This window comes from Lutra lutra, chromosome 6 (genome assembly GCF_902655055.1).
Source record: "Lutra lutra chromosome 6, mLutLut1.2, whole genome shotgun sequence".
Lineage (NCBI taxonomy): Eukaryota > Metazoa > Chordata > Mammalia > Carnivora > Mustelidae > Lutra > Lutra lutra.
The window spans coordinates 146,814,201-146,840,688 of NC_062283.1; the positions used below are offsets into that span (position 1 = coordinate 146,814,201).

General features: G+C 39.7%; 1 protein-coding gene across 9 annotated transcripts in view; it reads left to right on the forward strand.

Annotated features, from left to right (window-relative positions):
* The window catches only part of MAP3K4 (mitogen-activated protein kinase kinase kinase 4), a 113,938-nt gene that overhangs the window by 33,614 nt on the left and 53,836 nt on the right, over nt 1-26,488 (forward strand). For 5 of the 9 annotated variants that reach the window (XM_047733283.1, XM_047733275.1, XM_047733279.1 and 2 more), the window contains exons 2-3: nt 4,954-5,153; nt 17,416-18,779. In XM_047733283.1, the coding sequence (XP_047589239.1) occupies nt 4,954-5,153; nt 17,416-18,779 (1,564 nt within the window). The remainder of the gene's footprint in view (nt 1-4,953; nt 5,154-17,415; nt 18,780-26,488) is intronic. The other 4 variants (XM_047733276.1, XM_047733278.1, XM_047733280.1 and 1 more) reach the window with 1 other exon arrangement.

Here is a 26,488-nt window from a genome sequence, read left to right on the forward strand (position 1 = left end):
ATGGTTTTAGTTAATTGAAATGATTCAGGTTCTTTTGAACTTACCACTAGTGCTTATATTCCTAGATTTTATGTATAAATTTTTTTTTTTTTTACAGAAAAAAAGTGAAAGTTTTGCTTGATTTTCCTTCCCACTCTCTATTACGTATTGCTTCTAGGTTAAGACTCCCCAAACTAAATTGTTTTCCTCTGGCTCCTTTTATGATCTTTCTCTTCATTATTGGTTTTCAGCAATTTGATGATGATATGCAGTTTGTGGAGCTACTTGGATCTGTGAACTTTCAGTTTACTTCAGATTTGGAAAATCTTCAGCCCTTAATTTGTAGATATTTTCAGTGCCTTCCTTTTTTCATTTTGGAGTCTAATAACATGTGTTATACTGCCTGACACTGTCCCACAGATAACTGATGCTCTGTTCTTCTTTTTCTTTAGTTTTTCCTTTATCTGTTCCTAATTCATATTGGATAGTTTCTGTTGCTATGTCTTCAAGTTCACAGATATTTTCTTCTGCTGTGTCTCATCTGCTTTTAAATCCCACCCAGAGTATTTTTCACTTCAGATACAGTTTTCATCTTTGCAGCCTCTGCTTGAGTCATTTCTGGTCTGCTTATTGATCTTTTTCCCTCGTTTGGGTCATAGTTTCCTTTCCTTGGTAAGTTTTGATAGGTTGGCAGACATTGTGAGTGTTATTTATTGAATGCTAGACTTTATTTTAATGTCTTTTTTTTTTCTCAAAGATTTTATTTATTCATTTTACAGACAGAGATCACAAGTAGGCAGAGAAGCAGACAGAGAGAGAGGAGGAAGCAGGCTCCCCGCCGAGCAGAATAAGCCCGATGTGGGACTCAATCCCAGGACCCTGGGATCATGACCTGAGCTGAAGGCAGAGGCTTTAACCCACGAGCCACCCAGGCGCCCCTATTTTAATGTCTTTAAATATTTCTGGGCTTTGTACTGACATGTGCTAAGTTACTAAGTTAATTGGATGGAATGGATTAACATTTCCAATAAGTGTGAATAGCATCTTGATGGAGTTAAGTAAATCTTAAGAAAGTATTAAATGCATAACTTCACCTTTATATAATGTCTGTTCTAAAGTTTATTTTAATTTTGAGTTATATAGTATCTGGCAGCCCCATATGGCATTTTTTTCTATCTTGTTTTCTATGTGGTATAATGATTAAGGAGTGAGGAAATACAATGTTTTATCTTATTTTAAGGCATTGTTTATGACAGTATTCCTCTTTGCTTCCATGTGATTCTTTATATTTGCTTTTAGGATAATTAAATAATTTGGAAATACTCTGAAATCAGTAGTGTTTAATGTATCTGTGTGAGGGTATAAAGACTGTTTTATGATGGGTGCAGGTTTAAAAACAAGAGATATTTAGCTTCTGTACAAGTATTACAGGGACTTAGTCTTCTACTTTTATTTGGAGAGTGCAGCCAAATGAAATTTTCCATGTGTAGAGAATAACTTGCCCATAGTTGGATGACAGCACAACAGAAATATTTTTTGTTTCCCCAAATTAAATTTTTACATAAAAGCTAACGTTTTTACTATGTATGCTGTTTTTGACTCGTTTTACCTCCTAAAGCACCAGACTTATTTCCATCATATGTAGATTAGACAGGGGTACTCACTTGAAAAATAAACGTCATGACTCTGACCTTAGTTTGGGGGCCTGCCATTGGAGACTTGGCTCACTTAAGTTTAGACGTCTTCAGTCCCCCTTCAGAAAATCCGCCTCCACTTTTCCTTGTGTTTGATTAACTTATTCATCCACACACGACTGCTGGATACTAGTGAAACATACCACTTTATGTGCCTGTTTTATATTTTAATGTTTTCCACATAGCTATTTATTTCCATTGTTTTGTTTTGATTATTTTGAATAGTCACAACTGAATTTCCTGAAGTATTTAGAATGTTGACTTTACAAATTAGATATTAGTCTTTTTCTTAGTTTTAGAAAGATTATGTCAGGTATGCAGTCACCTGTCTACTAAGGCTGTGACTTAGCCTTAGGTCTTCCGTCTGCTGAGTTCACTTCTCTCCTCACTGCAGAGAGCATGTTCTCAATGAGGTCTTGTTCGTTCCTTTATCTGACTCTGTTTTTCTCTTTAGCCTGGTATTCCATGCTGTCTGGCCTTGATGGATGGAACTGGCTAGATGTTTGTGCCTTATTTTTTTTTTTTTTAAGATTTTATATATTTATTTGACAGAGAGAAAGAGAGAGAGAGGGAGGGATCACAAGTAGACAGGTAGAGAGAAAAGGAGGGGAAGCAACCCTGCTGAGTTGAGAGCCCAGTGCGGGGTGATGTGTGGTGAAGTGGGGCTCACTGAGGGACGATGCGGGGCTCGATCCCAGGACTCTGAGATCATGAACTGAGCCCAAGGCAGAGGCTTAGCCCACTGAGCCACCCAGGTGCCCCTGCGCCTTAGTTTTGTAGTGATTACCATTCTATTATATGAAATATATTATTGTGCTAAACAACATTGAATGGTTTTGAACGCTATCCTAGAAACTTTGAGATACAAAAGTAATGAAATACATTGTCCTTCCTTACCATGGACTTTATCCTTGTGGGGAAGACAAAAGTTATAGAATTTAATTTGAAAGAATTTAAAAGATGCTATAAATGTTAAAATGGTCTCCAGTCCTATACCATGCTGAACTCAAAGATATACTTCTCTCTCTCTCTTTTTTAAAGATTTTAATTTCAATTTCAATTTAATTTTTTTTTTTTAAGATTTTTATTTTTAAGTAAGCTCTGCGCCCAACCTGGGGCTTGAACTCACAATGAGATCAAGAGTCAAATGCTCTACTCAAATGCTCTACTCAGCCGGCCTGGTACCCCCAGTCTTAATGTTAAGCGATGAGTAAGGAACTCAGGTACTTTAGTGGGTTGCAGATGGGTCTGGTGATTTCCAAGGCTTAGAATAGGAAGAGTAGCCATCATTGAGTGAACCCCAGTCTATATTACCCTTTTGTTAAGCCTGCATTATTGAATTTAATCCTCATTGGAGTCTAAGTATTACCCTTGCTTTGTAAATGTGCAATGTGAAGATTTTAAATAATTTGGCTAAGGTCCGCATAACTAATAGCCAGCACAGTCAGGATTTGAACCGAAGTCCCTCAGACCACAAAAATCTGCAGTAATCATTCCAAAACTGCTAGTAAGCACTACAATCCGGGGAGATGAGATTAGCGACCTTGTCCTGTGTAGCCATGCCTTCTCATCAGTTGAATCAACTGTTTCACAGTGAGTGTGGAAGAAGTGGATGTAGGGAAATTCAAGTTCATCTGGAGGTTGTATTATTTGTTGTATGACTCTGTGATACTTCAGTTATGTGGTTAGCCTAAGGGAATACATATATGTAAAACCTATTTTTAATTTTGCTCACAGTTTTATTTGTTGTAGTTAGCTTTCAGGGCATGTCATTTGTAAGTCTTAATGTGTGCACATATGTGTGGGTACACAGTACTCAACAGTACTCACAGTACTCGCTCACAGTGGCTAGAGTAGTCTTGTCTGGTTAAATCAGTTTTGACCTGTCCGAGGAATTCTTTATGGATTTCAGTGCTATAAATTTAGATAATTCTGCAGCATTTTTGTTTTTTGGAATTTCGTTTTCTGAAGTTTTGTCAGTGTAATTCAATAAAATGGTGTCATCTATTTTATTTATTTATTTAAAAGATTTTATTTATTTATTTGACAGAGATCACAAGTAGCAGAGAGGCAGGCAGAGAGAGAGAGAGAGGGAAGCAGGCTCCCTGCTGAGCAGAGAGCCGGATGTGGGACTCGATTCCAGGACCCTGAGATCATGACCTGAGCCGAAAGCAGCGGCTTAACCTACTGGGCCACCCAGGCACCCAAAATGGTGTCATCTATTTTAGAGTTTTTTTTTTTTTTTTTCCATCTTGATTTTTATAATAACTTTGATTTTTATATCAGGATAAAAGTTGTCCGGAAGAACACTGGTTATACCTTGGATAGAGTTTGGAGTTATGTTTGTAAAATATGAAGTGTATTTTAGAAAGAATATTCAGAACGGGCCAGACTGATATATATTTAAAAGGAACTTCATGATTGATTCTTTCTAGTTTACCAAGATTGTACATGTTCTGTTTGTATCAGTAAGTTTTTTGTTGTTGTTAGCTTTGCAAAGATAGAACTATATCAAAATAGTGATATCATTTGAGAAGTTGGCTGGGGATAGACGATTGGAAAGAAGCACTGCCAGAGAACAAGTTGAGGAGGAGTTGCGTTTTGAAGGTGAAGACAAACTAATTCCTTTCTCTTATTCTACCGCGTCCTTCTCCCGCACCCCCTCCTCCCCCCAAGCTCTGCGCTGTAGTGGTTCGCAGAGAACATAGAAACACTGACCTGCCCTAAGTTGTCAGAAGCCCCTGCTTTGCTTCTCGGATCACAGGAGAGCGCCCCATGCTTCCTGTTGTGTGTGCTTTGAAGAGAGGAAGCGCGGCCCTGCGGTCCAGGGCAGGGCTGAACTTGCCCACTCATCCCCGAGCCTCCGGGGGCCAGCACAAAGCTACATGCTTCGGTCTCTCCCAGTTGTGTCTTCTGGTCCTTTGCTCTCCTTTTCCTCAGTCTGTAAGTTTTTAGGTTTAAACTCCTTTCTGTCAGAATTCTGTAAACACCAGAAAGCTACACACCAGCTCTGCCCGTGTGACACTCAGATGGTCTGGGGTCAGAGCAGAAGCTGTCATAGACGTCCCTGCCTTTGGGCAAAAAAAGTTCTCCTGTGAGTTCTGCAAGTACAGAAAGAGGAGAAAGACCACATTGCTGAGGACGAGACGAAGCCATAGAAAAGTTTTACAGGGAGTTCTTAAAAGGAGCTTCAAGAAGTTTAAATTGAGTTCACTTACAGCATTACAGCATTGCAATATTACAATATTACAGTATTTTCTCTGCTTTCTGTCTTTCATAGGCCAGAGTGCACCTTGGGAGATTCAGCTTGCAGGAATTCTGAGTCTGATGCAGAGGACTTTTCAGATGAAGCCAACACGGAGAACCTTTATGGCACCTCTCCCCCCAGCACACCTCGGCAGATGAAACGCATGTCCGCCAAGCACCAGAGGAATAGCGTAGGGAAGCCTGCCGGTCGATCCGGTGTGAAAGGTGAGTCTGGTTCTTACAAAGGTACGCAGGCCTGGCACTTGCAGTGCATAATCTGTGTAACATGTAACTACTGATTGATCCTTTCTATGATAATGTTTTTCCTTTTATATTAAATTTGATTTTGACGCTGCTTTTAAATTTTACTTCTTAATTTTTGAATTACTGCCATTAGCAGTATTGTTAATGAAGGAGAAAATCATCCACCAGAGATAGAAAGGCTTGTCCTGTGTAGTTGCTAAAGCTGGTGGCATGAGGCATTTGTATTCCGTTTGGTCAGTAGAAGAGGCCAAGCGTGCCTGAATCCATGCACTCATCTAAGACGGCTGCTGATACATGAGTGAGGTGCCTTTTTAAAATTCTTTGCGTCTCTAGCTTTTGTCTTCCAGGTATGATGTACTGGGCACTTTGTGAGAGGCAGGGCCGGGCTTCCCTAACCAGCCTGTGACCTGTGCTCTCTGGCAGTGGCCCTGAAGCTGCCCTAAGTGTGCACAGCCCACCTGCTTGCTAACAGCGCTGGACGGTACCGTGCACCCCATCTGTCCATGCACCACGGACAGAATTCGTGTTCTACTTTTCTCTTTCTTGGATGTCTCAGAGCCCAGATAACGTTCTGTTCCTAGAAGCTGGGAGTGTTTTCTGTTTTCATTTCATACTTCCAACATGTCACAGCTTTTCTTTTCTGAGGTACATAAATCCAATCATGCTGACCTGCTGCCTCCTTGTTCCCTCCTGTCTGGCTTAGATCCTCAGGTCACTGAAGCCTGATGGTTTTAGGATTCCCCTATTAATTTCAGCGAGCCACTTGTCCTAAAACTGATTTCGGAGCTTTTTGGAATTCATTCATCTCTTTCTGCATAAAATACAGATTTTATTCTTTATCTTATCTGAGAAGTTTCCCCTATCACAGGCTCTCCCTTACTGACATCAAGTTCATGCCCATTTCTCTCTTTCCTTGGCCCATGTTCTCCCTTTCTGTTTGGCCACGTTCCCCTTCCCACACATATCTTCCACACGTTGGCCTCTTGTGGTCGTAAGGTGGTAAGTTCACTCTGTGTCCCTGTTGTAGCCCTTCCTCAAGAAAGAAGGCAGGCAAGAGAAATCTATTCTGTTATATTCATTTGCTTGGGTGAAATCTTGACCCAGGAAGAAATCCTAAGCAGTAATAGTCTTTCTTTTCCACAGGGAAGGTGATTTTTTTGCCTTCTTTTTTTATTTTAAGGAGCTTAAAAATTTTCAGGTTAGTCAATTGTTTATTATTAAAGATTTTATTTATTTTAGAGAGACAGAGTGTGTGCACAGGCGGGGGGAGGAGCAGATGGAGAGGGACAAACAGACTCCGTGCTGAGTGTGGAGCCCATCGTGGGGCCCGGTTCCACTGTTCTGCGATCATGACCTGAGCCAAAGTCAAGAGTCAGATGGTTAACCAACCGAGCCACCCAGGTGCCCCAGGATTTTTTTATTTTTATGTAATCTCTGTACCCAAAGTGGGGCTCGAATTTACAATCCCAAGATCGTGAGTCACATTCTCTACTGACTGAGGCAGCCAGGTGCCCTATTTCTTTACTTTATTTGCACTAGGATATTAACCTGTGACCTGTACTTAACTACCCCAAGAAATTAATAGCTTTCCATTGCAATTTATCATCTTTAAAATCAATCTTTATTCATTTTCTCAAGGATGTCTGTAGAAGCTCCTTACCTAAAACAAGTGTCACTGAAGTAGCATCTACAGAATCACTGTTAGTTAATACAGATTCTCTTCGAGCTGGTAAAACTGAGATGATGCCAGTAGCACATCTGCTTTTTCTTTACTTGGTGGTCCATACTATTTTAGAATAGGAGTTGAGCGCATAATTCTCACATTTTATAGATTGAGAAACTGAGGTCTAGGGTTTTTAAAGCAACTTGAGGCCAGAAAGCTTGAGATGGGGACAGGACTATTTTTAAAAATAGTTCTCCTGGGGCTTGATTTGGACTTTTTCCCAGTATAAGCAGCAGATACTAAGCTTACCTGAAGGCAGTACTTGAGTTAATTGTACTATCTCTCACTAATCAGAAATCCAGTTACTAGATTTTTAAAAAAATATTTATTTATTTCTGGGACGCCTGGGTGGCTCAGTTGGTTAAGCCGCTGCCTTTGGCTCAGGTCATGATCCCAGGGTTCTGGGATCGAGTCCCACATTGGGCTCTCTGCTCGGCAGGGAGCCTGCTTCTCTCTCTGCCTCTGCCTGCCTCTCTGCCTGCTTGTGTGTACTCTCTCTGTCTGTCAAATAAATAAATAAAATCTTTAAAAAACATATTTATTTATTTGAGAGAAAGAGAGAGAGAGAGTGCACACGCGCACGGGCACGCATGGGGGTGGAGAGGGTCAGAGGGAGAGGGAGAGAGAAATGTAAGCAGACGCTGTGCTGAGTGCACAGCCTGGATGTGAGGCTTCATCTTAGGACCCTGAGATCACTACTGAGCCAAAAGCAAGAGTTGGGACTCTTAACTAACTGTGTTACCCACGTGCCCCCCGTCGCTAGCCATTTGTTGAGCTCCTACCACCCTTCCAGGGTGTGTGGGAAATGGAAGATGAAAGTTTGTCTCTTCACCTTCCAATTTCTTTCAGCTGTTTATTTCATAAAATTACAGACTTTGAGATCTGGAGGGGGTCTTGGAGATCACTTACTTATTCCAGTTCCTGCTGTTTTTCAGGTGAAGAAATATATGGCCGTCTGTCTTTTGACTTGTACCTGTCTAACAGCAGACCTAAGAAACCAAAATCCTTAAAAACTTACTCTTTTTTCTTACTGTAAAAGATTATGTGTTATGGGAAATTTAGAAACTACAGACAAAAAGAAATACAAATACCTATAAACCCAACACACGGAAATACTAACTTTTACCATCTATGGTGAAAGCCTCATCTCGCGTGGGAAGCGTGCAGGTAGACAGCAGCACAGGCCCAGGCGGTTGAGCTGGGGTGAAGGGTGGTGAGGAGAGGCTGCCGTGGGTGTCCACAGGAGGGAGCGGGAGGAGGGAGCGGGGAGCCCTGGGGCTAGAAGACTGCTGAACAAGTGACATTTGTGCTGTGACCTGAAGGCTGAGGCCACGAGACCCACGTTTCAAACTAGTGTGTGATTCATGATAATATATTGGTCCCTCAGTATTTTCTAGAGCTTTTAGAATTAGTTAGGTTGGTCAGATTTATTTTAAAAGCTTTCCAAGGGAATATGAACTGGTGCATTCTTTCTTTCTCACTGCCACAAGCCAGGGCTCTCTGAATCATACTATTCACTTTAGAACTGTAGTCCAAGTTGGACTCATCATTTTAATAAATGTCACCAATAATATTTGCATTTTCCTGGTTATCTATTGCTGTGTAACAAACCACCCCACAACTTAGTGGCATGAAAGAACAACCATTTTATTGTGCTTATGATACTGTGGCCCACATATTTAGGCAGGTCACAGCTTGTCTCAAACCCATCATGTCTAGAGCTTTAGCTGGAATGGCTCAGTTGGCTGGAGATACTGTCATGGCCCTAAGTGTGAGCTTTAGTTCTTCTCCACATGGTCCAAGATGGCTCCTTTACTCACATGTCTGGCATCTGGGTGGAGAGTAGGCTGGCATTGTTTTTTTTTTTCCCCACGTGACCTTCCACATGGCTATTCTGGGATTCTTCACAGCATACTTGTTCTGGGTAATTAGGATTCTTATGTGGCAGTTAGCTTTCCCTTAGAGCAAGGGTCATGAGAGGTCAGGGTGAAAGTTGTAAGGGTTCTTAGCTTAGGAAGTCATACAGCACCACTTCTGCTGCGTGCTTTGGCCACACAGGGCCACCAAAAGTCAGTGTGGAAGGGGACCACACAGGGCATTTCAGCAGCAGGAGGTGTGGTTGTGGGCTCTAAGGGACCAGCTCCTACCTGCATTTGATATAAAGCTTTGGGGAATTAGTTTCTGGTCATCATACTGTCTTTGTGCTTCTAGCCCCTCTCCCTTGTAAATGGAGACAACATCATAAGCATTCCTGAAGGACTAGAAGGACCCAGAAAAGTAACTGAGGGCACTATGTTGCAAGGAGGTGAGAGTAACCATTAATTTTTTTTTAAAACAATGGTAGCCATTGTCGTGAACTGATTATATGGATATGATTCTTTAAATATTTTTATTATTATAGGCTGAGAATAACTACTACTAATCTACAGTAGTAAATAACTACCATAGATTCATTTTTTGTAATTGGAAATTCAGCCCCAGGCCACTTTCTAATCAGCTGGCTATAAATGGAGAGTTCCCATAAGACCCTTTTTAGGTTCCATAATTTGCTAGAACTGTTCACAGAACTCAAAACACACTTTACTTGTGTTTGCGGTTTATTATAAAGGACTCAGGAATAGCCAAATGGAAGAGATGTATAGGACAAGGTGTGGGGGGTGACATGGGCCTTCCAGGTCCCACCGGCATTAGCCTGTCACTGCCTGGATGTGTTCACCAGCGTGGAAACTCATCACATTTCCTTGTTAAAGAGTTTTTAGAGAGCTTACTCTCCAGACTGCCCCCTCCAGCCCCTTTCTGGGAGGTTAGGGTGGTGGATGGGGGCTGCTGAAGGTTCCAGCCCACTAATTATTAGTTCCCTAGGACCAGCGCCATCCTGAGGCTACTCTCTAGGAGCACCGCTTAGCATAAATACAGATGTGATTGAAAGGGGCTCCTTTTGAATAATTACTCAGGACATTCCAAGAGTTTTTAGCAGTTCTGTGCCAGGAATCTAGACAAAACCCAAATATATTTCTTATAATACTTCGGTGAGCAGCTGCTAGCAAAGGTATGAGGAGATGGCAGCTTTGATACAAGGCTAATGGGAATGTAAATGTCTTAATCCTTGTGGGAAAGTGATTTTGTTAATTCATTCAAGTGGTGGTTGATTATGTCCTTGACCCTGCACATCCACCACTGGGAGTAGACTCTAGAGAAGTTCTGCAAATGGACACAACAAATCCTATACGAAGATTCACTGTGTCATTCATTGTTTGTGATTTCCAAGCATAATATGCAGTTGCGTAACCACCAAGCAGGGTAATTCAAAACAAGTTTCTGTCTTAGTGATTATCTGAGCTCTCAGGGGATCGAGGAGAGAGGAGACCCTGGCGGGGAGATGAAGGACATAGGTGAGGTCGCCATTGTTGGTACGGGATGGAAAGGGGGTTTGTGTGTGAAGGATGAAAGAGGTGAGCTTGCCGTTGTTGGGGCAGGATAGGGGTGTGTGAAGGACGAAGGCAAAGTCGCCATTGCCCAGATGGGATGGGGCTATGAAGAATGGAGGCGAGGTTGTCATTGTTGTAGCGTTTTCTTCCTTGATGTTGGTGGACTCTCAAATGATTGCCAGTTTAGAAGTGTGCAAAAAAATATTTTCTCCAATTTTGGCATTTCCCTGGGAATGTTAAAGACATTTTTGTTTTTTGAAATATGAACTTCTGCTTTTAGAAGCTGTGATAAATATGATAGCAATGTTATGATGTCTAGGTATGAATGGGTAGTTCCTTATTACCTAAGAAAAGTCAGTTGTGTGACATCCTGACTGACGTAACCTACCAGTTAAGCTCTTGAATTAGCTCACTGACCAGGCTTAATTTCATACTTTGATGAGTAACAGAATTTAATTGAGGTATTATTTAAATTGTACTTTTGGATAATGATAAATAACTGCCAAACTACAGCAATTAAGATTGTAATTTTGGACAATAATTAGTCATACATAGCTGTTCTTCTTAAGATCGGTTTAAGGGAGAGATGGTCATACTATCTCATCCTTCAGTTTTTGTGCCTTTTAACATAGCAGAAGGAAGTAAATCTAGCTCATCTCACAGTTCAAGTAGGTAAAATAAGAATTAAAACATTCAAGCCACATCCTTTTCAGAGTGAATCTGCCTGTAATCCATATGAGCTCTGTTTTGCCAGCAGTATTATAACATACTGCAGTAGCCAGGCTATAGAGAGAGAACGAATATCTCAAGATATTTATATTTGAACCTATGTGCACATATGCATATACACATATTGATTTCCCTATCATAAATAAGTATCTCAAAGTATATATGTACATGCGTGTGTGTAAAAGTCTTGTGTTTTTGCTAACAGTAGTAGGTTTAGCAACTTGGTTTTCAGAGTGTAATACTGCTGTAAAATTGAACTGATTTGATCGTAGAGTTGACCCTTGAACAATGCTGGGCCAGAGGTTGGGGCCCAACCCCAAATAGTGTCAAAATTTGGTGTATAACTTTTGACTCCCCAACAACTTAACTTGTAATAGCTTATTGTTGACCAGAAGCCTTACCATGACATAAATAGTTGAATAACATAGTTTTTGTATGTATTATGTACTGTATTCTTAAAATGCAGTAAGCTAGAGAAAATAAATTTTTACTTTTTTTATTATTATTTTTTAGAGAGGGTGGGGGAAGGGCAGAGGGTTAGAGAATCTTAAGCAGGCTCCATGCCTAGTGTGGAGTCCAGTGGAGGGCTCGATCTCACAACCCTGAGATCATGACCACATCTAAATCAAGAGTCAGACACTTCACTGACTGAGCCACCCAGACAATCTGAAAACGAAATTTTTTTTTTTTAAAGATTTTATTTATTAGAGAGACAGAGAATGAGAGCATGAGAGGGGAGGTCAGAGGGAGAAACCAGACTCCCCATGGAGCTGGGAGCCCGAGATGGGACTCCATCCCAGGACTCTGGGATCATGACCTGAGCTGAAGGCAGCGGCTTAACCAACTGAGCCACCCAGGTGCCCAAAAAGGAAATATTTTTAAGAAAATCTAAGAAAAAGTACATTTACAGTATATGTAAAAAAAAAAAAAAATCTGTGTATAAGTGGATCATGCAGTTCAAACCCTTGTTGTTCAAGGAGTCAACTATATGGTCAATCACATGATAGTTCATTGTTAACATTAACTAGAGTGGACTTAAATCTGTATTTCAGCTCTGTAGTCTAAACTCAGCCTCATAGTCAAAGTTCTGTTTCAGGCTCTCCATATTCAGACTCACTGTTGGAGCCACTCACTTCTTTTTGCCTTTGTGTCTCTTCATGCTCTTCTTCTCTGGCTTAAAAGATACTCTTGACTTTCTTGCTACCTTCGTTTGAGCTCCATCCATTCTCCAAAGCCCCCAGTCAAGTACGTGGTGTTATTTAAAGTCTTTACAGATTAGTTACCCTCTATAATCTGTCCTTTATGCCACTCAGTGTCTACCCTTTCCTTGGGCGGTTAGTACTGGTCTATGAGCACTGTGACCGGTATTAACAGTGGTGTGATGATACGAACGTGGCTTAGGATCCCTGTTCTAATAGTCACCATCTGTTGATGTTTCATGGTAGTCTTCAGAGTGTTGTGAAGATTATGATAGTCACTGTACAGCTTCTACTTGAAAATTAGGGGGTTAAGGAAAGCGTTTCCCAAAATATGCCATTCTTGTCAGGTTGAATCAGACACTGGGAGTGGGCCCCGGAGTCCGCATTTTAGCAGGAACCTAAGTGCTTCTTAATGTTGACTGATATTTGAGAACAATGAATTCGACCTCTAAGCCCCTGCAGATTGCTGACATTGTTTGATAATCCAGGACATCATTGCTCTAATGACCATCTCCCACTTAGAGGCAAAGAGCAGCTATCTGTTTACGCTTACTCATTTGAGAGCTTGAGGAAGGCTGGGGTGTTGAGTGTGGATAGTACTTATAGGGGAGAGCAGAAGTATTTCAAAGACTTGATAAAAAATATATTTTATACATATTCTAAGGAGCCAGTTCTAGATATAGACGGTGGGAAAATTCAGTTGAATGTCTCATGTCTGTTTAAACAAGTGAACCATATCCCTTGTCATTGGTTGCTTTTGGTTTCATTATACATTTTTTTTTTTCTTTTCCTTTTCGTGTTCTGATTAGGCAGGAATTATTGGTGATTGGCCAAAGGAAAAAGTAACTACTTTGGAAGATCGCTGTAACTGCACTAACCAAATCACACCACTTAATTTACAGCCACTCAGATCAGTTGTTCCATTAGTCTTACTGAAGTTATTATGAACTAGTTTTGTAACACTGTAATAGGACTTGTCATGTAATACATTCTGTATACTTTAAATTTATTGCCCTTTTCAGAAGCTGTTTATGGTTGACTTTTTATTTTTTTTTAATTTCTTTTCAGCGTAACAGACTTTTTATTAATTGCAAAGGGATTTAGTATTAAAAGAAAACTAGATATAGAAACAAACTTGTCCATTATTAATGGCCTTTCAAGTTATTATTAAAAGTTTTATATTCATGTCAGATTGGGTAGAGACAGAATATAAAGTGCTTGGGAATAAAACTGTGTTTCAGCTTATAGATTTCTTTCTACCCCCAACACCGTAGTACTTTTCAATCTCCCTTAACTGATAGGTCCCTTGGGTTTCATAGAGGACTACCTGGTCCCTGAATGCTAGGAAATACTCTTGTCTTTCCGTTGTCCATCACAAATCTATTACTTGAAAAGTATAGCTACTGATAAAATAAACAGATTGATTTTTTCTTTCCTGTAGTAGTTAGACTAGAGGTTAGGTCTATTTTAAGTTTAAATGACATAATTTTAAAACACAATATATCAGTTTCCATTTGTGAATTTTTTTTCCCAAAACTAACTTGGTTTTTTGTTTTGAAAAAAAAAAAACCTCTTACGTTCCATCTTGTGCCTTTCCCAATTTGCTTTTCTTTACACACATTGTAAACCCAAATAAGCCATTGCTTTATGTAGACGCAAAGTTTTAAAACATTGTATAATACACCATTTTGTATGCTGTGAGGTAAGCTTAACAAGATTTGTATGTAATCTGCAAAAATTAGTTTCTTAGGCTACTAAAATTTGATTCTTCTTACCCAGAAAAATGCTACCATGGCATTTTTTCCCCCATTTTAAGTCCTTTTAATTGAAGTGTAAAGATCAAGGTGGAGAAGTTTTATTTTTTAATACTTTCATGCTCTGAATATTAGTTTCCTAGAAAATATAGCATAGGTTTGGGCATAATGTTAATAGCCCAATCTTCCGGAGTTATGAAAAACTATCCCAGCTACTCTCAGCAGCTTTGTTTTCCTTAGAATCTTTAAATCATGGTTTAGAAGAATATTTATGAATTATATAGGCCAAGTAATACATTTGCACTGTTTACTGTTACTTTCAAATTATAAACCGTATGCAGACATTCTCTGGCCATTATCAGTGATGTTATTCTGTATTGTTTTATCATGTTTTGTTAGGATCCTAAGTCCTAAACTAAAAAAAAAACCAACCTGTTATTTGTTACATAAATATTTGATTTCTTTGATTCAAAACCATTTATTTGGATGTGTGTACCAATACCATCTTCTCTTCTAGGTCTGCACTCCCTCTCTTCTGTACACGTTTCTTGGATGTTCTTAGGTAGTTTCCTGGTATTAAATAACATGTGTATATACTGATGACTTCAAATCTGTATCTTTGGATTTCTCTCCTGAGCTCAAGACCCACATTACTTACCTACAAACATCACCAACATAGCTTTCCATAGGCACCTCCAACTTCCTGTATTAAAAACTAACCTCATTATCTTTCCCTCTAGCCTTAAACAGTGATACCACGTACGTCATTTTGTGTTTCACAGTGACAAAGTATAGTATAAATTCCTGCCTTGAAAAATAAAATATCGTGGAGTTAAGTTTGGAAGAACTTGTTAGCTTTGCTTTCAAATAACCATTGGTTTACCAAGTAGAGATGAATGGTGTGTATGTGCTATGTCAATAAAGGGATAAAGAACACAATTAAAACATCAAAGAGGAGTCCAAGTCCGGGCTTGGGCAAATTTTTTATGAATGAATATTGATAGGCATTTGTAGCTAGAAACAAAATTGTGAAGAAATTTCTTGAATGGGTTGCATAAAAATTTTTCAGACCTTAGAAATAAGGTAGATTAAAACTACGGATAAAAATTCTATCATTTAAAAATACTGGTAATTAAAAAGTAATAATAACCATTTTTATATTAAAATATAGCAAAAATCCCAGTAGACAGATAAAAGCCTTTTTGATGGGCCATAAAGGAAATTAGTGCACATGAGTGCCTGTCGGGTAGGGGGAGAGCCAGGGGGAGAGGGAGACACAGAATCCTAGGCAGGGTCTATGCCCAGAGTGGGACCCCAATATGGGGCTCAGTCTCATGACCCTAAGATCATGACCTGAGCAGAAATCAAGAGTCAGATACTTAACTGACTTGAGCTACCCTGGTGCCCCTAAAATTCTTTTAAAACTATTTTGATTTAAAGTGATTAGAAGGTAAACTGGTTTAAACAGGTTTCCTTTAGTGAATTGATTTTGGGTATATTCGTTTGTAACCCCTGTAAATATAACCTATTTCACCAAATCTAAGGCATACTATAATATGTTTTAAGAAGAAAAATGCTTACAGTTGATGACATGGTGTGTTTATTTTAAAAATTTTTTTCAGTTTTTTATTATTTATTTGAGATAGAGTGAGAGAGAGAGGAAGAAGCAGGCTACCTCCTGAGCAGGAAGGCCAATGTGGGGCTTAATCCCGGTACCCTTGGATCATGACCTGAGCTGAAGGCAGACGCTTAACTCACTGAGCCACCCAGATGCCCCGACACAGTGTGTTTTTATACTTAGAATTTTTATTTTTTATTTAGTGAAAGAACCCTTTTTATACTTCTTGATATTTAGATACAGGTTTTTAAAAAACTACTATTTATGTTATGTGTGTGTGTGTTTTATATATATATGTATATATAATATGTACTGTGATATTATATATATAAAATAAATATATAAACATATAAGTATATAAAATAAGATGTTAATGAAACCCATTAGTGAATATGTTTCTAAAACATATTCATATCATCAACTATAAAACATATTTTAATTTCGGAGATGTTAAAATACAGAATGTGTGCCCTAGGTTCAACGACATGAAGTATATCTTGGGTGTGGAGGGGAGACCAGAATGGGGTTTTAGGTTTGGGCATTATCAGTATACGAAGTAGAAGTGAAGATTACCCAGGGAGGGGGAGAGTAAGGCAGAAGAGATTGAAGAGTGAAACTGAGAACAGCATTTTCTGAAGTGAGCCAGGTTCCAAGGAGGGAATTTGTAAAGGAGTGACTTGGGAAGTAGAAAAGAACCCAGAGACTGTTGTATCTAGAAAGCAAGGGCTGAAGGTAGAGGTGGTTAATAGTGGCAGAAATGCCAAACAGGAAGGAAGGGGGTGTGTATGTTCATTCCAAAGCTTGGGATTAAATTAATAGCACTTTTCTATAATTGTTTGATGAGAAAGTGTGATGTTTACTTTCTTTGCATTAATTTTGAATGATTTAATATGCCAGTTGAGGCACATGATACTAAATTAGTCTGTATGTCTTCAATTCTGTTAATGCTAAATTTAAAATGTTATTGTTCATTTGTGGGAAAGAAACCGAGAAGTAGAATAAATTAACATTTTTACCTATTATCTGTCTTTCATTTTTTTATGAGGATAATCTGAAAGTGCCTTAAAGATTCAGTCTACTGAATGCTCAGTCTACTTCATTCTACAAATGAGAGAAGTGACCCAGGAAACTTACGTGGTCTGCTCCGAATTAATACATTCAGTTCACAGCAGAGGCGGGGATGGGATGAGTTTTCTTTTTTTTTTTTTTTTTAAAGATTTTATTTATTTATTTGACAGAGATCACAAGTAGGCAGAGAGGCAGGCAGAGAGAGAGGAGGAAGCAGGCTCCCTGGTAAGCAGAGAGCCCGATGCAGGGCTCGATCCCAGGACACTGGGATCATGACCTGAGCCGAAGGCAGAGACTTTAACCCACTAAGCCACCCAGGCGCCCCTGGGATGGGTTTTCTAAACCATGTTTCTGTCAGATATGCTGTGCCCTTTGTCCCTTCTTAAGTTGAAGGTGGTTAACTAGTGGCGATTTCACTCTGTGGATAACTGCACTTTTAGTGTAGAGAAATGGCTTGTTTTAGATTTGTAGTGGAAGATATTAGAGAGCATAGCAAGTATAATAAAGCAGGGAAAAGTGGATAAAACTTTTTAGAAATTAAGAGAGAAATGTATATATTTTGAATCTTTTACTTTTCAGCATGTAGTTATGATTTTTTTCTCCAGTAACAGCCTGAAAAAGAAGTACATGTGAATATGAGTTTTCTTGAAGATGTTGAGGGTAGTTTCATGTCTTGGAGTTAACATGATGATCTGTTTATTTCTTTTTAATAGAAAAAACGAATGCACCAAACCAGCCTCCACACAAAGACACTGGAAAAACGGTGGAGAATGTGGAAGAATACAGCTATAAGCAGGAGAAAAAGATCCGAGCAGCTCTTAGGACAACAGAGCGTGATCATAAGAAAAATGTGCAGTGCTCCTTCATGTTGGACTCAGTGGGTGGGTCTTTGCCCAAAAAATCAATTCCAGATGTGGATCTGAATAAGCCTTACCTCAGTCTTGGCTGCAGCAACGCTAAGCTTCCGGTATCCGTGCCCATGCCTATAGCCAGAACTGCACGCCAGACTTCTAGGACTGACTGTCCAGCAGATCGCTTAAAGTTTTTTGAGACTTTGCGACTCCTGCTAAAGCTTACCTCAGTCTCAAAGAAGAAGGACAGGGAGCAAAGAGGACAGGAAAATACGTCTGCTTTCTGGTTTAACCGATCTAATGAACTGATCTGGTTAGAGCTACAAGCCTGGCATGCGGGACGGACCATTAATGACCAGGACCTCTTTTTATATACAGCCCGTCAAGCCATCCCAGATATTATCAATGAAATCCTTACTTTCAAAGTTAATTATGGGAGCTTTGCCTTTGTTAGAAATGGAGCTAGTTTTAATGGTACTTCAGTAGAAGGGCAGTGCAGAGCCCCTCATGGAGCAAAGATGGTGGGTTACTCGACGTACCACGAGCATCTCCAACGCCAGAGGGTGTCGTTTGAGCAGGTAAAGCGGATAATGGAGCTGCTGGAGTACATAGAAGCACTTTATCCATCATTGCAGGCTCTTCAAAAGGACTACGAAAAATATGCTGCGAAAGACTTCCAGGACAGGGTGCAGGCACTCTGTCTGTGGTTAAACATCACGAAAGACTTAAACCAGAAGTTAAGGATTATGGGCACTGTTTTGGGCATCAAGAATTTATCAGACATTGGCTGGCCAGTGTTTGAAATCCCTTCTCCTCGATCATCCAAAGGCAACGAGCCGGAAGATGAGGGTGATTACACAGAAGGGGACTTGAGAGAGCTGGCAAGTAGCGCAGACGAGAGCGAGGAAGAGCAGCTCTCAGGTCCGAGGGCCCCGGAGCCCACACAGCCCACTGCCAGCAGTTGCAGCGTCCATTCGCACGACTGTGTGCGGAAGAAGCTCGAGAGGCTTGCGTCTGAGGACGAGTCCGTGGGCTGGGGAGCGCCAGACTGCAGCGCGGAAGCAGGCTTTAGCAGACATTGTCTGACTTCTATTTATAGACCATTTGTAGACAAAGCACTGAAGCAAATGGGGTTAAGAAAGCTAATCTTACGACTTCACAAGCTGATGGACGGTTCCTTGCAAAGGGCACGTATAGCACTGGTAAAGAGTGACCGTCCAGTGGAGGTAGGTTTCTGGTAGGCGTTAGTATGATCTTGGCCTTAGTTCCATCCTTACATGTGCTGTGTTGATTATTATGTACTTCCGTAGTCTTGATATTTTTAAGGTGTAAGTGATAGTCACGTAACTTGCAGATTTAAACATTTTCTATAAAGCACTGTGATAAATGTGGAAAGGGATCTATGAAAACTGTTGGAAATTTAGTGAACTAATGTAAGGTGGTGTGGGGAGGAAAAAAAGTCCAGCTATATAAATATAGGATGGAGAAGGACAGACTAGGTATAAATAAAGAGGGAAGAAAGCCACAATCATGGGTGACCACAGGCTGAATATGAGTCAGTAAAAAAGTCAACATGATGCTAAAATATTTTTAAATGAATATGGCACCCAAGGTCATGGATTTGGTTCTTTATTGAGTCTTTGCAATAGCTTATTCCCTTTTTGAGTAGCAGGTCCAGTTTTTGGCCACTGTATTTTAAACCGATAAGAACAAATACTACACATGATTTTAGCCAAAGGAGATGTGAGTTGTAGAGAAATGTCAGAATGATCAAAAGGAAAAAAAAGTGTTTACGTGTTACAGTTAGCAATTAGCATAGATGATAGAAGTTTAAGGGAAGCCTTAATTATCAAATCCACATTTTGACATGTGAAGATTTTTGTGAGAGGAGTATGCCTCCTAGAAAAAGCAGTTTGAAAACGGTGCAGATTTTGGTTTGATAGCTTGATCTCTCAAATTCTTTACTCTTAAGGGTGGTCAGACTAGTAAGGGGCATGCTGTTGGATACTGTTCTTGAGAGGAAGAAGAGCAGTTTCTCTTTTGTGGTGAGTTTGCATATTCATCTGGCTAAAAGCAAAAGCACCCAGATCTTTGAGATCCTTTATACCTGTCTCTGGTTGCTATTCTCAATTTTAGTAGCTATGTGCATACGTATGTATGCACCTTTTATTTTTATTTTTTAAACTTCAGTTTAGTACATAATCTGGCTTGCTTTGGCGTGAGAGGTGATACAACAGAGGGCATTTTTTTTTTTTTTTATAATGGGAAACATTGGAAGAGAACATCAGTTTATAAGATTTTTATTTTTCATGAACTAGACCATGAACCCCTAGGGGAAGGGGTCAGACATTCACATAATAGGGCTGATGTTTGCAAAAGGAATCTGTACTTTGTAGCTATAAGAAGTTAGTTTACTTTGAGTATTATTTTAATTATAAGTTTTAAAGTGAATTTATATATGAGATCTTTTTTTTTTTTTTTAAAGATTTTATTTATTTACCAGAGAGAGAGAGTGAGCGCATGTATATGGGCTCGCGTGAGCACATGAGCAGGGGGTGGGACAGAGAGAGAGAGAAGCAGAGTCCCTGCTGAGCAGGGAGCCCGATGCAGGACTTGATCTCAGGACCCTGGGATTAATGAGATCTTCTTTGAATAGTATTTTAACTTTGAATGATTTTTTATGTACATCTTTTTATTGGAGCAAATGACTGTTTTCCCCCTTTTAGTCCAAAATAACTATTTTATACGATTTTATTATAGTGCAGGTTTCAAAATCAGTAGAACAAAACTAGATATGGAATAAGGATTTGCCATATACTTCAGATGGCGAATGACTTACTTGGTTTAGGTTTTTCGCTGGAATGGTTCAGTTCCAATGAGGACACATGTGGGCAAGACAGGATTGATGATTAATTTTTATTGTGAAGCACTGTTTTTGAAGTAGTATGAGCCAATCAGCTCTGGTACTGTTACCTCATCTCTGGTTCAGTGGGTCTCATGAGAGAGAGAGACTCATGGTAGGAGCCCTGGGAGGCATGTGGGGGCTTCTTAAGAATTCTTTAAACTCCCACCCCCAAATTGTCTCCCTCTTCCCTCTGTGACAGTGAACTGTCACTACTAATGGTAGAGCTTTGCATCCCTTAGATGTGTTGGAACAAGAAAAAGATTGGGAATGAGTGCACTACATTTTCTATTAGAACTCAAGTTGAAAACAGATAATGGTAGGTCACCATAGTTTTGAATTACTGTCAATGTTGTATTCCTTCGGTTTGACCAGTTGAGATTTAACTGAAAAGGTTATCCTTATAGAGCATAGAGACTCACAGCTCATAAGTGTGTGATTTAAAGACTATTAGAATTATTTGCAGATTATTTGCTTTTCAAAACAAAAATGAAGGGGCGCCTGGGTGGCTCAGTGGGTTAAAGCCTCTGCCTTCGGCTCAGGTCATGATCCCAGGGTCCTGGGATCGAGCCCCGCATCGGGCTCTCTGTTCAGCGGAGAGCCTGCTTCCCTTCCTCTCTCTCTGCCTGCCTCTCTGCCTACTTGTGATCTCTGTCTGTCAAATAAATAAATAAAATCTTTAAAAACAAAAAAAACACCAAAAAACAAAAATGAAGTCTAGAAGGCCCTGTTTTAAGTTTTGTTTTATAAAATATTGTGTTTGTCAGATAACAAGAGTAACCAAGAGCTGAAGTAGAAATTCAGTCCAAACTAATAAAGATGAGGCTTCAAGATTATAATGAACTCAGTGGGAAAGTGAGACTTATTTTTGTTTCCATTTCAGGAACATAATTTCTGGAAGGGGAGGGCTGTGTGTGTGTGTGTGTGCGCGTGTGTGCGTGCGTGTGTGTATGAATGTATGTAGACTTTCCTTCTGGGTTTGTTTTAGTCTTTGACTAAGTATGTTGGAGAAAGAGCCGCCGTTTTTAAAATCAGGTAACTGGATTCCATTCCTTGGTGTTGGTGTGGGGCTTCTCAGCACATGACTTTGTAAATGACTTAGTCTTTCTGACCCTAAGTCATTGCATCTGTAAAACGACTATAATACTTTCCTACCTACCTCACAGGGTTGTTGTGAGGCTTTAAAAAGGTATTTGTATAAATGGTAAAATGCTGTAGAAGCCAGATATAAACTCTTAATTTTTAGAAGCTTTGTTAATTTTTTTTTCTTTTGAAGCTAACTGTTAAGTCAGTATGGGCCAGACTAGTCTATATTTTTATTTTTTAAGTGTATTTAACCTTTTCATCTCTGCCAAGTACGCATTTGAAGGGCCTGTGTTTTCAGCAGCGTATAGGCTTTAGGTTAAGGACAATTTTATTTTCATTCTGGATAGAAGTGTATTGACCAGCTGGCACCACAGATTGTACCAGATACCTGTCTTCTATTTTGCACTGTTGTTTTGGCTTATGTGCTAATAGTAATGAATACAGTTGAAGGATTTCTTATCTATGTCTTTATATTTTTATTCTTTATGATTAAGTTACTTGTGATTAGTGTTCATAAATACCATATGATCTTATATTTAATTCCCCTTGGCTTATAAACATGCTTTATAAAGTGATTTTTCTCTAAAATCTTATTATATTTCAAGATCTTTAAATTTAAAAACTTGGAATCTTGCGATAGCTCTAGATTTATGGAAAACTTGCAGAGATAGTACAGAATTTTCATATGCTCTTTATTCATCTTCCTCTAATATTGGCATCTTACTTTGCTGTATTTGTCAAAATTAATATATTAACGTTGGTATAAGATACTGTTCACTAGTGTGCGGACATTATCTGGGTTTCTGTTATTGTGCTAATTTCTCCTTTCTGTTCCAGGACCCAGTCAAGGATGCCACCTTGCACTTAGTCACGTCTTTTTGGTCTCCTCTGATCTGTCGTAGTTGTTCAGTCCTCCTTGGTTTCACAGTCTAGATGGCTTGTACAACCGCCCCTGAATTTGGGTTTGTCTGGCGTTTTCATAGGCTTGGGCAGGAATGCCGCCGAGTTGAAGAGCCCTCATGGCATTGTGTTTTCCCTGGTGATTTTAACCTGGGTCCCTCAGTGAAGGTATTGTCTGCTGGGGCCCTCCACAAGTTGTAGTTTTCCCTTTCCCTGCTGTACCCTCGATGTGAGTCACCAATGAGCCACATTAAAGGGGACGGCAATGAATCTCTCCCTCTAGTAGGGAGTTTCTACATGTATTATTTGGATTTCTTCTGTGTGAAAGATTTACCTTTTCCCTCCCATTTATTTATCTCAGTGGGAAGTCATAAATATTTATTTTTTCTTTGGGTTATAATCCAGTAGTATTGTTCTTTATTTTGTTGCTCAAATTGTTCCTTTTTTAGCCACTGGAACTCTTTCAGTTGGCTTCTGCGTCCTTTTGACATGCCTGCATCTTTTTTTGTATGGTTTTGCTCCTTTTTTTTTTTTTTTAAAGATTTTATTTATTTATTTAACAGAGAGAGACACAGAGAGAGAGGGAACACAAGCAGGGGGACTAGGAGAGGGAAAGCAGGCTTCCCGCTGAGCAGGGAGCCCAATGTGGGGTTTCATCCCAGGATCCTGGGATCACGACCTGAGCCGAAGGCAGATGCTTAACGACTGAGCCACCCAGGCGCCGTGGTTTTGCTTTTTGAGCAGTTTCTTACTCTATGGCATCGTCCTTTATTTTTCCTGTTGGGGTCCTGAAATCAGCCATTTTCCCAAGGAGCTCTGTTTCCTTTTATTGGAAGACGGTATTTAGAAATGAAGATCTGGGCACTGGATATTACTGTTGGGGTGTCACTGCTTCCAGGCCCACTCAGGTAGAGTTAGAAAATAGAGGAGTGTCTCTCACCCCTTGTGTGCACAGCTTGATGGTTGCTTCTCTGTCGATTGGTCAGCTGACTGACTGGACTGACTGATCAGGTGATCTCCTTGCAGACAGACTACCTGTCCGTCTACCTGAAAAATAAACAGGAGTTCACACGGACGTCTCAGGCCTAATCCAGCATCACCAGTTCATCCTAGCTTTCCTCTCCTTCGTTGTAATTTCTTCTCTTGTGGTGAGAAACTGGCTCGCATTATTACCGGTTTTCAGGTATCTGTGCCCCTAGGGCATACATGTAAAGTAGTTTCAGAATTGCTATCCAGGACCGCCGTGAGGAATAAACTTGCCAACCAGAGTCCAGCCTTTCAGTACAGTTCTTTTTGTCTTTAGTCTTTAAAAGAGTCACCGCAGAATTTTCCATAGTTAGCTAGGTCAGTACCTTTTTCTTCACCCTCTTCAGTAAGGTCATATCATACATCTCTACTATAGTTTGGTTCACTTAATCTCAGTCAGCATTCTGTCCTGGGATTCCCCAGTGTTCTAGTTGATTTTTTTAAGTTTGCCGTAAAGTTTACTTTTTGGGTTGTACGGTCCTTTGGGTTTTGTGCATTTAAAATGTTAAATACCCGTAAAATATTTGAGCCGTAGATTATGATATATTTATTTTATGCTCCTTCCTTTTTGCTTTACCTTATGAAATTTATCCATTTTCAGGAGAAGAGACAGATAAAATTTTTACTTAATGTAGTGTTTAAAAAAATTTAGTTGCCTGATTGCATGTTACCATGCACATTACCTCAAATCCTAAGGAAGAGTTTTGGGTATTTTGTAAATTACTTTCCTTTGAGTTAAAAATGATGTGATTATTACAAGTTTAATGGCCAATAAAATATTGTTTGTTTTATGATCCGAGAATAATTAAGCTAATTTGTTTCCTATGAACACAACAGGTTGCCTTCTATATTTAGAGTGGACAAGGCCTGTAGAAACTAGGATATAAAACAACAGTCACCCTTTATCAAGTCTTCCACGTGTTAGGCACAACAACCGAATAAAGTGGTGGTGGTCATTCTCTATCTTACAAATAGGGAGAGTAGATAACTCGCCCCAGATCACAGGAGCTGTAGACTGTTGGAGGGATTCAAATCCAGGATTCTGGGATACCAGACTTTAAACTCTGCTAATGGTGTCCAAACCTGGCTGCATGCCAGCATTATCCAGGAAGCTTTTGAAAATTCATGTATCTAATACCCTCTCTGGATGCAGGGCAAATCAGAATCTCTTGGGGTGGGACATGAGTGCTGTCATTCTTGACAGACGTCCAGCGTGCTTCCTATGTAGCTGGACCAGCACCAGTGCAAATTCTGAGTAAGCCCATTGGAAGCTCTGAGTAGGCTACAGTACTCGCCTACCACTGCCTTCCAGATCAGTGTTCATTAGTACAGTTATTATAGTTAATTTTTTTATTTGCTTCACATGTCTGATTTCAATAGTAAAGTTACACGGACTTTGTAGTTGAGTTAGTGGCAAGCTTATAAGCACATACTTGCTCATTTGCCGATAGGTTTCTGTGTCCAGAAGAAGCACACTTACTTGAGGGGAAATAGGAAGTAGTTCTATGTTAGTAGTTCACTGCAGTGAGCCAACGGAGTCACACCTGATGTAAGATGGAGAAGATCAGAGGACAGAACGCTCAGGTCACAGTGGAGGACTGCATCCCGTGAAGACAACACACCAGTAGCAACAAGACTAGTGGCTAGCATTAACTGAATGCTTGCTATGTGGAGGCGGGTGGGTCAAGTGACTTGGTTGAGGTCGTATATAGCCCATATGGCAGAGCCAGGATGTGAACCCTGAACTGGCTGTGAAGCTGTGCTTTTAGCCATTACAGTGTATGCCTCCTGAGTTATATTTCGTCCCACCTAGTGCCTTAAGTATTTTTTTGACATAGTGGTTAGCATTTGAATATACGATTTCATGTGAAAATCTGGATTTTTTTTTTTGCTTTCCTTAAAGTACTAGGAGGAGGTCTATCCACCCTGGGCCCACATTCGCACGTGGTAGCATCTGTCAGGCTGCGATTGACCACAGTGCCCATCGTTTCTTATTCTCTGTCACCCTTCCCTAGTCCCCCATCGATATCACCCACCTGGCCCTGTAAGCATTTCAGTTTGTGATATGACCCCTGGTGTAGAACCATAGAAACTTTTGAAGGGTAATAAAAAGTTGATCCTTAAACAACACAGGGGTTGGGTGTGCTGATCCCTTGCACAGTTGAAAATATGTGTATGACGTTTGACTTCCTCAAAACTTAACTACTACTAGCCTCCTGTGGACCGGAAGCCTTGCTGATGACCTTAGTAGTTGGCGAGCATGTATTTTATATGTCATGTATACCATATATTGTATTCTTACAATAAGGTAAACTAGAGAAAAAATGTTGTTAAGAAAATCCTAAGAGAAGATACATTTACTGTACTGTATTTATCAAAAAATAACCACATGTAAGTGGACCCACAAAGTTCAAACTCATGCTGTTCAGGGGTCAACTGTATTTTGATCTGTTCCTGTATTTTATAAACAATTCACTTTCTGTTGTCTTACTTATTGAATGTGTATATAAAGAAACAGTTGCTGCTTACCTTGTACTCTGGCTCAGAGTAGTAATTCTCTGGCTTGCATCTTTTACTTTTTGTGCTTATATAAATACATATCTTTGTTATGTAATGCAGGTAATTTTTAAAAAGTTTTTATTTAAATTCCAGTTAACATACAGCATAATGTTACTTTCAGTTCTACACCCAGTGCTCATCATGACAAGTGCTTTCTTTTTTAAAAGTGATAATGCTGTATTCTATAATTTTCTTCTTTGGGGTCGTCCCCATATTTCTATATGTAGCTCTACCTCAGTTCCAGTTAACTGCTACGCATTACGCCGTCATCGGAATGAATCATTTAACTCTATTTTTTAAATCCCACTGTCTGCCTTTGAACAGTCTGTTCTTTGTATCTCTGAGTTCAGTTTTGTTTTGTTTTTAGATTTCTCCTCCAAGTTGTATCATATGGTAATTGTGTTTCTCTGTTTGACTCATTTCAACTTAGCAAAATGTCCTTAAGATCCATCCTTGTCAAAA